Below are 14,980 nucleotides of genomic sequence, written 5' to 3' on the forward strand. Positions count from 1 at the left end.
GTTAAGCAAGCTCTACTGAGGACTTGCTTTTTAAAAGTGATATTAGATTAACTCTTCATTCATGCTTCTCAGGGAATTCCTCCTGTACAATAAACTTTTGGCCCACAGCAGTTTAGAGAAGCCATCTACCCCCCAAAAAAGGAATATTTTGACTATTTGAGGCAAAACAGATGAGAATTACAACAGTTTTTATTTATATTTAAAGGTACCTTGTGGGTGGAGAAATAGTGTGATAGATGTTCTCTTGCCAGCTCTTACAGAAAACTCTTCTACGTCACCTGTGCAGTTTTGTGGACAGAAGACATCTGAAAAATAAGCTGCTTCTGCTTCTTTGAAGAGTTACTTGCTGGTTTGATTCCATGAATAAAGTACAAAGCAGTCTTGCTTGAGAACTCTGGTCATGCTCAAAAATGGGATGTTTTAATTTGCTCTGTTATCCATAACTTTTAAGAAGCCACTTTCTCACCAGATTCTCTAGTGCAGGGGTAGGCAACCTCAGGCCTGTGGGCCAGATGCGGCCCAATCGCCTTCTCAATCTGGCCCGAGGATGGTCCGTGAATCAGCATGTTTTTATATGAGTAGAATGTGTGCTTTTATTTAAAATGCATCTCTGGGTTATTTGTGGGGCATAGGAATTCGTTCATTTTTTTCCTTCAAAATATAGTCCAGCCCACCACATGGTCTGAGGGACAGGGCTGAAAAAGGTTGCTGACCCCTGCTCTAGTGCCAAAAATATGATGATGTGAGGTTATTAACTGGATGAAGCTAGCAGCAAATCCAGGACAGGCAACTGAAAGCCTTTATTCAAACAAATATATAAGGAATGCACTGTCACAAGATGTGTTTATGGCAACAAGCTTATTTGGCTGGCCATGGTGCATTTGCATGACTTTGACCAAATTCTGCAAAGCAATTACTGGTATGTACATTATGTAGCTGATTTGTGTTTTGTCATACTATGAAATCATTTTATACTTCCCATTTTATTTTTGTCTTTGACAAAGAGCTTTAAATGAGAGATCTGCTAGATCACCCAACAAATCCTCACCACTTGAAATTTACTTTGGCAAATGGAGAGGCCATGTACAACACTCATTGCTTTTTATGGCCCAGAACAAGCTGGATTTTTTGGAGAGGAGTAAAAGATGGACACACGAACAGAAACAGTTTAATAAATGATTTATTTTGGTTTTGTGATTAAGTAGTTTGCATTTTCTTCCAATGAAGACAACACACATATGCAGTACAGTAATGTCTATAACATTCCATTCTAGATGCAACATACTTGCAGGTGTTAAATTTTACGGAAAATCTGTATTAAGAGCTTGGAAGTCACAATTCACTGCCTTAAAAATCTATTTCACAGACAGAGGTTTTTTTGTTTTTAAAAACTGCCCTATGTATATACTCCAAAAAGCAGACAGAAGCTGTGAAAATCTATTACTTTACCTAATTTGTACGTAGTCAGGTTAATGTCACTACCGGGGGGGGGGGGGGAAACTGTCACTGATCTAGCTATAGAAGGTAAGAGGGCTCACCCTCACAGTCTTAGCCAAGGTTTGGTAAGTTAGTGATAAAGCTTGGGTCTAGAAAATCAAATATGCCATTGCATGAAGATATTAGAAATATCCTAAAGACCTAGTACACATATATACCCCAACCAAGTAGAAAATGCAGACTTCCTGAAGAGTAGCAGTGAGACCTGAATTTCCTAAAGTCATTGGAAAGGAAGAATTGCTGGCAATGGGGCAAGATTAGTGACTAAAATTCCTCTCCCCACATTCCTTCAACAAACATGTAGCTGACAGTAATAAAATTTAAGGCACTTGAAAGATTCATAATGTTAACATCAGCACAGAAAACATGACTGCTTAGTGGTGTTTTAAACAGCACTTACTCTTGGCTCAGTAATAAAATTGGCTCAAATTTCAATTCTGGAATTGTAAGTTGCACTGTTAGTCTTGAAATCTTCTGTTACAAGTTTACCAGACATAGCCATTCAAGAGCCAGTAAGGAAGCAACACTAAATAGAAATTATTTCTAAGTCTCACCACTAAGCATAAGCTTATTACAGCTTTAGAGTGCAAAGAGGCTTTCTTAAACTGTCACCGTTTAGAAGTGCATTTATTTATGCTTAAGCTTTAGAATATATTCAGATATTTAATCTAAAAGAGATGGGGAATTATGTTAAACAATGGACTATATAGCTTAAGGTCATTAAATACCACCTACTACAGATGTGTTGCTTGCTAAAATTGGCTGGTCAATTTACCATTTCATACACCTGAGCTGATTGTCTTTTAGGAGTGCAGTTGCCTGAAAGTTACAGTACTGTTTGCTAAGTATTATTATGAATAAACTTTCTATGCAACATTATTGAAGTGAATACTATTAGCTACAAGGGCTAGAGACGTTGAGCAATTAAAATGCAGTAAAATTTTGCAATAAGCCATAAACCCAGATTTGTCAGCAGCTTAAAATCAAGCAAGCAATAGAGCTAATCCAAAAGCATCACTTAAAGTTGCATTTCTAGAATTTAAACTATCCTTGCCAGATAATCTGCAAAACAAGGATTAGCAGTCTATTTTGACAATTATCAAAAACTTACATAGCTCCAAGTCCTCGGGCTGCCTACTTCCACCATGACTATCTGTGTTTTATGAAACTAAAGAAGGAAACTGCATTGATATAAGAGCAAACATTCTCTCAAATCCATACAGAATTATGGTAGGTTTGTAATATCCACAAATTGCAATCACAAAATGTGTCTACTGAAACTACTGCTCTGAAATGTAAAGCATGTCAATAGAACTTTCCAAGGCAAGTATTTTGAAGGCTAGAGACACATGGCTTTAGGAACAGTATATGAAGATTGCTTACACTGTTTTCTTTCCACATCTGTCTTCACAAAAACTTATATAAAGACAAGTATATATAAATAATGCCCAAGTTCATGTGTCTACTAGAATGAAATTGCTGCAAGTGGAATGACATTCACTGTACCTCAAACAAATAAAATGGCACAAACATTTCAGTTTGCAGCCTACTCATTAAGGCACTGGTCTTTCTTCCTTATGCACCAAGGAACTAGCATTCTTTGACTATCATTCTTCCTATGGCTGCTTACGCTTTCATTAGAAAACAATTATTCTTCTGACACCAAATATAGAAAAATACGGGCTTCCTTAATCCTTAAGGAAAAAAACATAGTTCTAGAAATTTGCCCCCATCTCCTAGCAGTACACTATAAAAAGCCAGTTTTCACACACATAGTGTTTTATGCCAAGTCACCAGGAATTCACATTTTAATAATAATAATAATAATGTAGGTGGGGCACTGCATTTAAGGCTAACTTATCAATTGCAATCATATGGTTATCTATCAAGAACACTGCTGCCAATGCATATAGTTACTATTAAAGTCTACATTTGGCATGTCAGATAAAAGAAACGGTTTCACAGCAGCAGCCACTAAAGAAATTTCAGACAGCCAATGAGGATTCATGCACAATATTGCAAGTATTCTTGCAGAGCAAAACATGATTCATACAACCTTCTTCCAAGCATGTTGCAGAAACATTTTCTTTTTTAAAAAAAAAAGTCTTGAAGAATAAGAATATTTTGAATTGCTGTCTTCTATAAGGAATAAAGATATTTTGGTGCAGCTAACCACAAATGTTGACCTTGTTAAGTCCACTTAAAAGCAACGTATTCTAGAGGGTGTGATAGTTTTGTTCTTTGGACTTGCAAAATTTGTAGAGAAAGAATATTACTGCTTGCAGTCCCAGCACTAGGACAACACCACCAATGAAACTGGCAGCATCAAAGGTGGATTTGTGTGGAGATGGTTTGGAAGTTGGTTGGGGAGAAGCTGAGCCTGTCAAATGAAAGAAGTAGAGTTATTAGTGATAGGCTGTGCAGATTTAGAAAGCTACTCTTTAATGCATGGATCACCACCGAGCACCAGGTTGGTGGCCCTAATGTCTTGGATTCCTACCCCTTGGACCCCCCCCCCCAATAATAATATTTTGGATTATTATTTTTAATCAAGAGGCACTTCCTCCACCAACGGAGGGGTTTTTCTGAATATGTCTGCATTCATGCACAAGTATGCTTTGAGTGTACATAATTGAGAGCTATATGTGTGTGCATGCGAGAGAGATATTAATGTCTATGTGACTTGATTGATTTTAATCTTGCTATAAATCAAATATTACCTGATGTAGAAGTTGTGTTGCTAGCAGCAGTACTATTAGCAGCAGTAGGTCCGGCAGATGTAGGTTTGGCTGGTGTAGTTGTGTTATGTGTAGGAGCTGTTTCAAAGAAAATACCACATCTTGGAACCAACTTTAAATAGCTATTTTAATCTTACAAGTTGAGCAAATGATTGCAGAACAAAGGCACTGTTAGATGCATTTCACAGTAATAATTTTAAATGAAAAATATTTATGCATGGATGGAAAATTGGTAGTTTTAAAAAGTCATTTCCTCCATTTTGAAGGCAAAAAAATTTCAAATTACGAGATTATCTTAAATTGTACACAATATAATTCAAGAATAAAAAATTAAACACATTAGGGAAAACATTACTGAGATTATATAAGAAGCTAAGTCCCCAACAAAGTGGACAATTAACAAAACCAGACAAGAAGAAATCATTTAAGCACAGAAGATGCCAGGAAACCCCTGCCATATATACAATAATGTCGATTCTTGACATTCCAGAAGAGAATGGAAGAAACATGGAAGCTGAATATTGCATGTAGAGGAAGTGTACATATAGTCACTCCCCTGTGCATTCAGATTTTTTCTTGGCTAATTTTACTACACGCTCTTCACTAACATGAATTCTCAAGACAGGTTTTTCTCCCTTCAATAAATTGTATCATCTACCTTAGTGATCAAAGACATTTCAGTAAAGGACAGGAAATTATCAGTATTCTGGCCTACAACTCATAGTACTGGTACTTTCCTGTCCTTTATAGTGATTAAGCCATTTCAAGAAACTGGATAAAAACATGAGCTCTCACTTCTGATTTTCACAGAGTAATCCTGGAAACGTTATTACAGGTTAAACCTTTATACTTCTTTACTTATTAATGCACAAAAGTTTGTTACCTGGGGTAGACGTGTTGGCTGTGGTAGGTGTAACAACTGTGGTAGGCTCAGGAGGAACTAAAAAACAAAAGTATGAAGCAGAAAACAGAATATTTAAAAACTGAGGCTACAATCCTAACCCCATTTACATGTGAATAAGCTCCATTGAATTCAATAGCTCTTAATTCTGAGGAGATGTGGATTATGCTACAAGAGGTACTAATATTATCAATAGCCACCTCTGTTCCCAGGATACATCTGAGGCTGTGATGCAGAACAGATCATACAATTACAATTGTAAGTGGCCCCAAAAGTTGACCTTCGCCCTTCAGCTTACATCTTTCCTGTGGTGAATTCTTCTGAGATTAGGTACCCACCCATAAGTTTTTCTGCACATACCGGTACTACTGCACAATCACATGCAGGTGGATTCAGGTAGGTAGCAGTGTTGGTCTGACGCAGTTGACACACACGTTTCCCCGAAAAGAAGACACAGTCTTATATTTATTTTTCCTCGAGAAGACACACTATGGCTTATTTTCAGGGGATGTCTTATTTTTATTACGCGTCCAGCCTCGCCTCTTCCTTGGCGCCCTCCAGAACTGCGCCTATCACTATGTCTTATTTTGGGGGTATGGCTTATATTGCGCAAATGCTTAGAAACCCTGCCTCGGCTTATTTTATGGGCATGTCTTATTTTTGGGAAAACAGGGTGTATATAATTGTCCAGTAGCACCTTAGAGACCAGCTAAGTTTGTTCTTGGTATAAGCTTTGATGTGCATGCACACTTCTTCAGATACACTGAAACAGAAGTCACCAGACCCTCCCACTATATATAAGGGTCTAGGTACTTCTGTTTCAGTGTATCTGAAGAAGTGTGCATGCACACGAAAGCTTATACCAAGAACAAACTTAGTTGGTCTCTAAGGTGCTATCGGACAATTTTTTTAAAAAAATTAATATATATGCAGGTGGATGCTAAACAATTCCCTTTCCATGTGACAAATGCAAAATGTGAAAAAACTGCAAAGGGGCTTTAAGTTGTATCTTCTGATAGCCAGGCACTCATTAAGAATTCACACTAACAGTACAATAATATACATGTCTACTTCACAATTAAGTCTCTTTGTGTATAATAGGCCTTACTACAATCTAGGCTTTGGTTTATGAATGTCATTGAGGGGGGGAAGGGTTTTGTGTCTTTAACTGCTGTATCTCCATGATCAGGACCAGCAGAACATCACTGACTTCCCCTGGTAAACATGAAGCGGGAGGCAGGGGAGAAACAATGACGGTGCCATGTCAACCTTTGCATTCTCTCAATATTTAAAGTGTGCCCACTGGTCTTAAAAACGGCTACTCTACCTACACCTAGCATCCTGCTATGGTGGGGCAAATATTAAAAAACAGATGTTTCACTAGCAAATTAACATCCCTCAGATACAGCCCACCCTAAAAAACAAAGCAGAGGTCTTCAAGCATCAAGCCTGTACCTAAAGTGATGCAATTATTCATTTTCCTCTTATTATTTCAATAAGCATTTTCATTGTGGCTCAGTTGAAAGGTACCCCAACTGTGGTACAGTAAGAGCACATGCTTTGCATGCAAAAGGTCCCTTTTCTATCCCTGGCACCTTCAGATAAAGCTGGAAAAGAATCCTGTCTGAAACCCTAAGAGTCACAGCCAGTCAGTGAACAATCCTGAGCTAGATAGATCAACGGTATGACTCAATAAAAGGCAGGATCCTATGTTTTCAAACTCCTCCTATTTGGATAGGCACATGACATCAATTCACTATTGCACCCTCACCACTACCTGAAGCAGTGGATAGCTATGCTATCCATGAGAATCTACTTTCTAGTGGAATGAAGGAGAAAGGGTGAACTACTACAGCACTCATTGTTTGACAGCTGTCCAGTTCTTGCAATAGACAAAAGCTGCTCAATATTGTTGTAAGGACATTTTGGTGACATGCAATAGTTACTCCTGTCTGAAGATATTCCCATACAATCTAACTGAAGTTACACTTCCCCAACTGTTTTACAGTAGGGACAGAAAATAGCTTCTGTTATCTGTTCAAGTGCTAATTATTCAATACTGGTGGGGGAATAATTAAATAAAAGGTAATATTGCCAGATTACATCCAAGAAACCCATGTTTTAAAACCTCTACACCTCCTACCCTGCTCTTCCACTGGGCCTTTTACCTAACTTCCATTTTCCCAGGTGTGGCAGATCTGTGCAGCAGCAATAATAACCTCTCCTGTAGTCTTGGATCAGGGATCACCAACATTTAGGAGTGGGGAGACAGATCTTCCTGGAACGTGCAGCTGGAGAGGGAAGGCTTTAATTTCCCTGCCCAGCAACATTCTCCAAGATGATCATCCACATATACTCCCGCAATAATGAGGATTGAGAAAAGCCTTCTATTAAGACCAAATTTTGAAATCTAATTATGGTGGGGGAGGTGCAATGTACCCAATAGAAGAGGAAATGGGGATGTTGTGGAAGTCAATGAAGATTTCATTGGACGTATGTACGCCTGCAAGTGCTGCACTGGCAACCCCAGCTTTGGAGACTTTAGCATTCCCAACTGCATGGATCCTAAACAACGAATTGGTTTTACATCATAAGTGCAGTATTAAATATTTACCTGAACAAGTTCCATTTCTTAAAGTAGATGTACAATTATCACTTCTTTCCGTTGCATTTATACAGTAGAACGAAGTAGCTTACAGGAAAAGAAGATTGAGGAAGAATTTTCAGTTTAGTTTTTAAGAGTGAAACATTCAATGCAATACTTTGGCTACAAGTTTCAATTAGAAACATTTATCTTCCTTGTCCTAGAAAAGCTATACAGCTGCTAATTAGCTTCACTTGTGGTGCTTGTTACATTGACATTTAGGTACAGTATTATCTACTCCTTGGTTTAGCAGAGGTGTTATTTTAGCACAGAGAAGTTAACCAACCAATATACTGAGAGTTCAATCACTCTGGAAAATTAAGAAGTGTCACAAAGATTCTTCTTTACGTATGTCCCTTAATCTCTGAAAAGCTCCACAATACAAGTCTGCGCCTGGTCAAAAGTTATATAAGGGCATTGGTTTCATTAAAAATACACGTGTAGGTAAAATCTGTATACAGTGGTACCTCGCAAGACGAATGTCTCACGCAACGAAAAACTCGCAAGACGAAAGAGTTTAGCGCTGCGCGAGGCATTCGCAAGACGACAAGGTTTTCGATGACCGCTGCTTCATCTTGCGATGCGCAACCATAGAAAGAGGAAGCGGGCGAGCCGCAACAAAAGGGGAACCAGCTGTAGCGCGGCAAGAAGGCAAAGAAGATCAGCTTTCTTGCCGCGCTACAGCTGTTTCCCCTTTGTGTTCCGCTGGTCTCTGCAGAATTCCCACACCGATTCCCGGACCATCCGTGGGCCGGATCCAGAAGGCAATTGGGCTGGATCCAGCCTCCGGGCCTTAGTTTGCCGACCTACGCCTTAGGGTTATAAGGTTCTGTGGTGCAGCAGTAGTAAAAGCCCTAATTGACAAAACCTTCCATGCAACTTTAAACAAACAGCAGCTGCCAGGTTTAAGTTTCAAGACCTAGCAGCCCTGTGCCTCCTCAACTCCCTGATATTTCAGCCTCAAACCCTCCTACTTTTCCCCACCTCATTTTTTCAACATCCATGGCTTTCTCTGGTTGCAGATTTTTACTCCACTGTGTACTTTGCTCCACTTCCAATAGTGAGCCTCTCTTGATCAGAAAATCTCCCTTCCCCAAATAAAAAGCCTGAACTACACAGATATGCATCTTTTTCTCAGCTGAAGACAGCCTCTGAGTGTGGCAGTGTCAACAGAGGGCGGGCTTATTAGCATGTAAAGGTAAAGGTAAAGGGACCCCTGACCATTAGGTCCAGTCGTGACCGACTCTGGGGTTGCGCGCTCATCTCGCATTATTGGCCGAGGGAGCCGGCGTATAGCTTCCAGGTCATGTGGCCAGCATGACAAAGCCACTTCTGGCAAACCAGAGCAGCACATGGAAACGCCGTTTACCTTCCCGCTGTAAGCGGTTCCTATTTATCTACTTGCATTTTTTGACGTGCTTTCGAACTGCTAGGTTGGCAGGAGCTGGGACCAAGTAACGGGAGCTCACCCCGTCACAGGGATTCGAACCGCCGACCTTCTGATCAGCAAGCCCTAGGCTCAGTGCTTTAACCCACAGCGCCACCTGGGTTAGCATGTAGCTTGACTCAAAAATGATAAGTCTAGGTTTCACACCTCAGTAAGTGCCAACCACTATTAAGCCAGAAAAAGCAAACATACTTAACTACTCTTACGTATTACAATTCAAAATAATTCCATTTACCGTTGCAAAAAATCCATGTGCAGTTTATTTCAGACTTGTCAGGACTATTAATGCAGGAACTACAGTTGGTATGTTTTTCACAGCCAGCTAAAAAGGAAGAATGCATTTTTAAACAGTTGGTAGATCACAATTTCAAAAGGTCACTACAAATTATGAACAGTCTATGGCACCCCTGAGGTCTAGAAGTGCTTTAAATGTGAATAAACAAAAGCACTATAAAGTAATTATTTTTATTTTCAAATGAAAAATTAACAAAGAAAATTAACACCTATAACCAAGGAGAAAGGACCCTAGACATTCATTTCTGGTCACAGTTTTTCAGACAGACTCTCTGAAAAAAGCAAAACACAGATCATGCAAAGGTATTGCCTTTTTTTTTTTTTTTGCAGTGTGGACAACACAAAATATTCATTCAGTTTAAATGTATACTTCCTGTCTTCCTTTACCATTTCTTCATTGCTTCATGGCTCCTTCTTGTTTGTTTGAACAAATGTTTGTTACTTCTCTTAATGTTTTTAGCAATATGCTTCCCAAGTTTTTTGTTTGTTTAGTTTACTGTATTTTAGCTTACCAAGTCTGTAATGGCCATCATTAATACAAACTGTAACTAATGTTTGTTCTTGTCTTACTGCTTATGGTTTGTCTAAGGGAGACAAACCATGAGTCTGATCTTGAACGTAGCACTAAGTCAGGGTGGGTGTGACCCTCCAGACATTATCTCCCATCAGCCCCAGCTAGCATGGCCAATGGTCAGATTGATGGGAGGTGTACACTGGCAACATCTGTAGGGCCATGTGATTCACAATTAGTGCTGCATGCCATAGAAAATGATTGTTTATTGAATAATTATTTGAGGATGACCTAACTTTATAGAAAACCAGAAGGCTAGCTTTTTGGCTCTTATGTGTTGGTGGTGGTGGTCTGCAACAGCACCAATAAATGGAGGCTACTTCTGGCCTCACTACCTCTTGCTTGCAAGTGTCCTGTGTCAAAAGAAGCAGTTCCGAGATGCTATATTATAGACCTTTCACAATGACAGTGATGGGTAAGTCCTAAATCCCAAAGATTGTTATGAATGCTATATTAGACCTATTATTTTAGCTTATCAGTGCCTAAAATACTGCACTCTGCATTTGTACCAAACCTGAAATTGCTTTCCTCTTTGAGATTTTTATGGAAAGCAATTCATAAATGAAATAATAACACAAGCTGCTTTCAGGCCTTCGCTCATAGCTACAAATAGGTTTCAGTCACTGTGTGTAGGCCCAATGCTGACCGCCCTGGTAGCTACATTTTACAAAACTTCCCCCCTATTTCCTAGGAATAGGCTTGGCCAGCTTTGCTTTAATTCCATTAAGCACATATATTGAAATGAGTTTGTGTGCCACATTCTGGAAACAATTGTAGTTTTAATTTCGTACTCCAATTGAAGCCACACCAGTGCCAAGGAATATGTAAACTACTGCAATGAGATATCTGCTTTGAGAATTAAAGTATGACCTTTCCCCTCTTCTGAAAACTATTGCTAGTGGGCGAGGAAGGAACTTGTAGAGCCCTGCATATAATCAACTATTTGAAGTTTTCCACTCCTGTTTTATGAGGAGAGCATAAACAGTGCAAAATACACTAATATCTGAAGTGACGCCTTTGAAAAGCTGTACTTTAATAGCATACTGCATTAAATACATATTTATAAACATGAGTTAATTATGTGCATTAATTATTATACACAAGAACAATGATGTGTGAAATGTTCCTCAAAGAAGGGCCTCCAGAGTGCACCTGCAAGCTAACACGCCAAAGATAAAGTATACTAAAATGCTATCTAACTCAAAATAAAGAGTAGTCGTGTTTGAATAACAACAACAACACTGTTTGAAGGCAAGGGATATTAGGGTACAATTCTGGTCAACACTCATTTCAACAAATATGGAGATGCTGTTCTACATTACGGGAAGGATGACACTATGGGATTCTTTGCACATAACATTTACCAGTAACTTGTTCATATTTTATATGTGTGTGTGTGTGTGTGTGTGTGTGTGTGTGTGTATATATATATATATATATATATATATATATATATATATGATGTGTATGTTTGCCACAGTAAAAACCAAGTGTTTGCCATCAACATTGTGTTGAAGCTGAGCAGCAATTGGTAGTTTAAGATGAAGTTCGTAGGAATAACTTCTTTGACTGCCCAAATTAAGAGTTCTAAGTAGATATTAGTAAATAAAACTCTTTCATTCCTCTATTTCCACTTTCTTTTCTCATAAAAACAGGCTGAATGATACTAGCACCACCAACAATCACTTTCAACTGATAAATATTCTACAGAATTTGAAATGTGTTTTTGGGAGTTACTGGTTTATTTTTATTATGTATATTGTGTTCTCATTTTGTATTTTTATGTTGTGAACCATCCTGTGACCTTCTGATGAAGGGCCGTATACAATTTTAATAGATAATAATATGGGTTTATTTGTTAGAAGTATTCACAAAAGCATCAGTACAGTCAACTCAGCTCTATGTCCTTCAGGTTAATTCTAGTCAAACTGTTTTCAATAAGTTTTAAAAGATGGGCTTGCATGCTATGTAGCGTGTGAATGAGTGAGCACAAATGAATGTCAACAATTTAGAAAACTCCAGTGAGGCAATTTATTTTTGGGTGAAAAAATCTTGACTCATCCTGTACAGGGAGCTGACAGAGAGGACAGGGCCTCTATGAGGCAGGTCAGAATGGCTTTTCTCAGGGTGGGAGGATTCAACTCTCTCCGTGTGTGAAGGTTAAGATAAAATGGTGACCAAGGGCTACATAGTTATATTTATAATTTTGTGTTTTATGAAGATTATCTTACTTTAATTTTATCTTTAGTTTCTTTCTGTTTGATACATTCTTTTATTTTTCTCTTTACTTTGGTTTGAAATTTTATTATATATTAGGTTGAAAACCTTTAATGCAATTGATTTAAAAAAAATCTAGACTCATCCTAATAGCAGCTTCTACAGACATGCATCACAAAAGCAGCTGTTAAAACACATCAGCAGGGGAATCCTTGGAGGGTGGAAATCTTTTCCCTCAAGGCATTCTCCCAACTTACTTGCCTCCATCAGTTGTGCAGTTGCAAATACAAACAAATGAACACAGCTTTAAAATAAGAGAACCAAATGATTTCTGTTTACAGCTTTCATCCTGTTTATTAGACAAAATCTTATATGCTGCCCAGTGCCATGAAAGTTGATGGTGCCATTGTAACAACCACGATGACAGAAAGGCAAGGGGGAAAACAAACAAATACGTGTGTTATCTCCCTGAAAATAGAGGTCAGGCTGCCGATTATACACTTGTAACCGCTCTCAAAATAGCTCCTGCGCTGTAAAGAATTAGGGCTTTTGAACAATAAATCCTTGCACTTCATCCCTTGCGTTAACTCATAACTGATATACAGATTGTGCGTCACTACAGGATAAATAAATATACGAAGCAGCTACGGTAGTTCTACACGAAGAGAGGGGGAGACGTTGCTGCATTGTCTCGGCTGAATGTTCGTAAACTTTTCAGAGGGGGAGGCGGAGCGCAGTGAACACGGAGGCAACACAATCCAAAACCAGAACGAGCAGGGCAGCTGCCAGCATAGCTGCCAAGTTATCCCTTTTTTTTAAGGGATTTTCCCTTATGCTGAATAGGCTTCCACGCGAGAAAAGGGAAAACTTGGCAGCTATGGCTGCCAGTCGCCCTACGCCGCCTTCATCCCCACCACCACACCGCACGGTTTCGTTTCTCTTAAAAGCGACGAGAAGGCAACTCTAGTCTTACAGGCGGTGGGCGGACCCTTTCCCACGACCCGAGTTTCCTACCGGTAACACCGCGAATCCTGCCTCCCCGCATTCTTCCCGCCTGCCGATGCCTCTCTCGGGAGGGAAGAGAACGGAACGCAGAAGCCGCCCCCGCACCAATACACTAGGGCTAAAATCGCCACTGACGCGGAAGAACCGCGATGCTTGAACTGAACTGCAGCCGCGGCGGGGCCACGTTCGCCCCCCAGCAGCTGCGTGAGATGTTTAACCATTTCAACACCTCGGCAGTTTTCGGACCGAAATCAAGCGTTTGCCACGTGGGGAGCGAGGGGGGGGATTCCACGTTGGCGGGGGGTCTGCATGCGTTCAAAAGAGTAAAGGGGGTCGGTGCCGGAGGTCCGCTCTGCTGCACCCCCACCCCTTGGCAACCCGTAACACGACCACTTTCCCCCTCCCTTCATTCCCTCCGCCCTCGGAGCTCCTTTCTTCGAGGAGGGGCTGCACTACGAGCCCCGTCAAGGCCAGGGCGGCTATCTCGGCGCGGAGGTGAGCCTGGCGCGCAGAGCGCGTCTCAGCCTCCGGGCCCCCTGTGTTTCCCACGCATAGCTCTCAAGGCTTCACAGCAGCGCCGCAACACCAGGAGCCTTTCCGCTTCCGAAGCCCCGCGCCGCCCGCTCCGTCTCCTCACCTTTCTCCTCTTCGGCCTCGGCCAACGCGGACGTGAAGCAAGAGGCGACCACCAGCAGGAGCAGCGCCCAGCCCAGGGCAGCCCAGCGAAGGCGGCTGAAGCAGCTCATGGCGTCTCTCGGCGAGGTAAGCGAGGGGGGTTCGCCCCACGAGGAAAGAGAAGAAGAAACAACAGCTCAGCCCTCAGCTCTCGCAACCAGCTCCGCTACGCGGCCGGTCGAAGTCTGCAGTCACGTGACACGGCCGTTGGGCGGCTCGCGCGAGCCGTTTGACGCGTGGATTGAGGCAAACGCGCGCGCGCTGTCTCTGTTTCTCTCTCGGCTTCCTGCGTAATAAGAGATGTTCTCGTCGACGCGTAAGCCCCTTCAAGCAGCACACACACACCGCCTGCTGCAATGGAACGGCCCTCGAGGAAAAGAGCAGCTTCCTCGTCACGTGACCGAAACCTCGAATGGCGTGGAAATATCCCGACGGAGCGGGCGTGGCTTCTTCGACGTCCGCTCGCTTGTCACTCGATGTCTCAATTCGTGCGAAAATTAGATCATGTGTTGCTTTGTAGACGCGGGTGTCGTTAAAAGATCAATATTGATCTTTGGAGCTGGGATCACTTAAAAATAGCTTTGTGATAGGAGAAAAGCGATTAAGCCTCAATGTGAAATTATTAACTGGTAGTTCTTGGCCTTGGACAGCGTCAGAAATACGTTTTGCGTTTAGCAAGCCACAAAAACCAGACGGGCAGTAGTGATGTCAGGGCCTAACTCCACTTAGTAGAATGAGCAGAAGCCTCGCTGCCCACCAAATATCACCTAAAAGCAGAGACGTTGAAGACAATGCATTAAGTCCGGAGCCTAAAATATTACTGTATTAGGTTACTTGCCCTTCGCTGCAAGGTCCCAGGGCGCGTCACAACAATGTAAAATATCTCGTTAAAAACAGACTTAACCAAGGATGAGGGATAATGACTGCCAGAGGACTTGAAGTCAATCTTTAACAGGAGAGCTGACTGGGCAGACTAAAAACCAAGCAGTTT

The 14,980-nt window shown here is 41.0% G+C and overlaps 2 protein-coding genes across 14 annotated transcripts in view; one reads left to right on the top strand and one right to left on the bottom strand.

Annotated features, from left to right (window-relative positions):
* Positions 1–1,201, top strand: part of LOC118082199 (uncharacterized) — a 62,039-nt gene extending 60,838 nt beyond the window's left edge. For 7 of the 13 annotated variants that reach the window (XR_015949310.1, XM_060272621.2, XM_088667223.1 and 4 more), the window contains one exon: positions 206–1,201. Coding sequence is in view for 11 of the 13 variants with exons in the window: in XM_060272621.2 (XP_060128604.1) it covers positions 206–316 (111 nt within the window). In the remaining 2 variants the exon portion in view is untranslated. The remainder of the gene's footprint in view (positions 1–205) is intronic. The other 6 variants (XR_015949311.1, XM_088667228.1, XM_088667229.1 and 3 more) reach the window with 2 other exon arrangements.
* CD164 (CD164 molecule) lies at positions 1,163–14,176 on the bottom strand. Its single transcript, XM_035109277.3, has 6 exons — positions 13,952–14,176; positions 9,463–9,549; positions 7,751–7,828; positions 5,119–5,175; positions 4,218–4,313; positions 1,163–3,877 (listed from the first exon to the last, which is right to left on the bottom strand). Exons 1-6 carry the CDS (start codon positions 14,058–14,060, stop codon positions 3,714–3,716), a joined length of 591 nt encoding a protein of 196 aa, XP_034965168.1. The 5' UTR covers positions 14,061–14,176; the 3' UTR covers positions 1,163–3,713.
* Positions 14,177–14,980: the final 804 nt, after the last annotated feature.

The sequence above is a fragment of the Zootoca vivipara genome, chromosome 3 (genome assembly GCF_965207765.1).
Source record: "Zootoca vivipara chromosome 3, rZooViv2.hap1.1, whole genome shotgun sequence".
NCBI classification, from domain to species: Eukaryota; Metazoa; Chordata; class Lepidosauria; order Squamata; family Lacertidae; genus Zootoca; species Zootoca vivipara.

Coding starts and splice junctions, on each gene's coding strand:
- CD164 (XM_035109277.3), bottom strand. CDS start 14,060: ATGAGCTGCTTCAGCCGCCTTCGCTGGGCTGCCCTGGGCTGGGCGCTG. Junction 7,829..9,462: donor CACATGGATTTTTTGCAACG/GTAAATGGAATT, acceptor TTTTCCTGTAAG/CTACTTCGTTCTACTGTATA. Junction 3,878..4,217: donor CAACACAACTTCTACATCAG/GTAATATTTGAT, acceptor TTCATTTGACAG/GCTCAGCTTCTCCCCAACCA.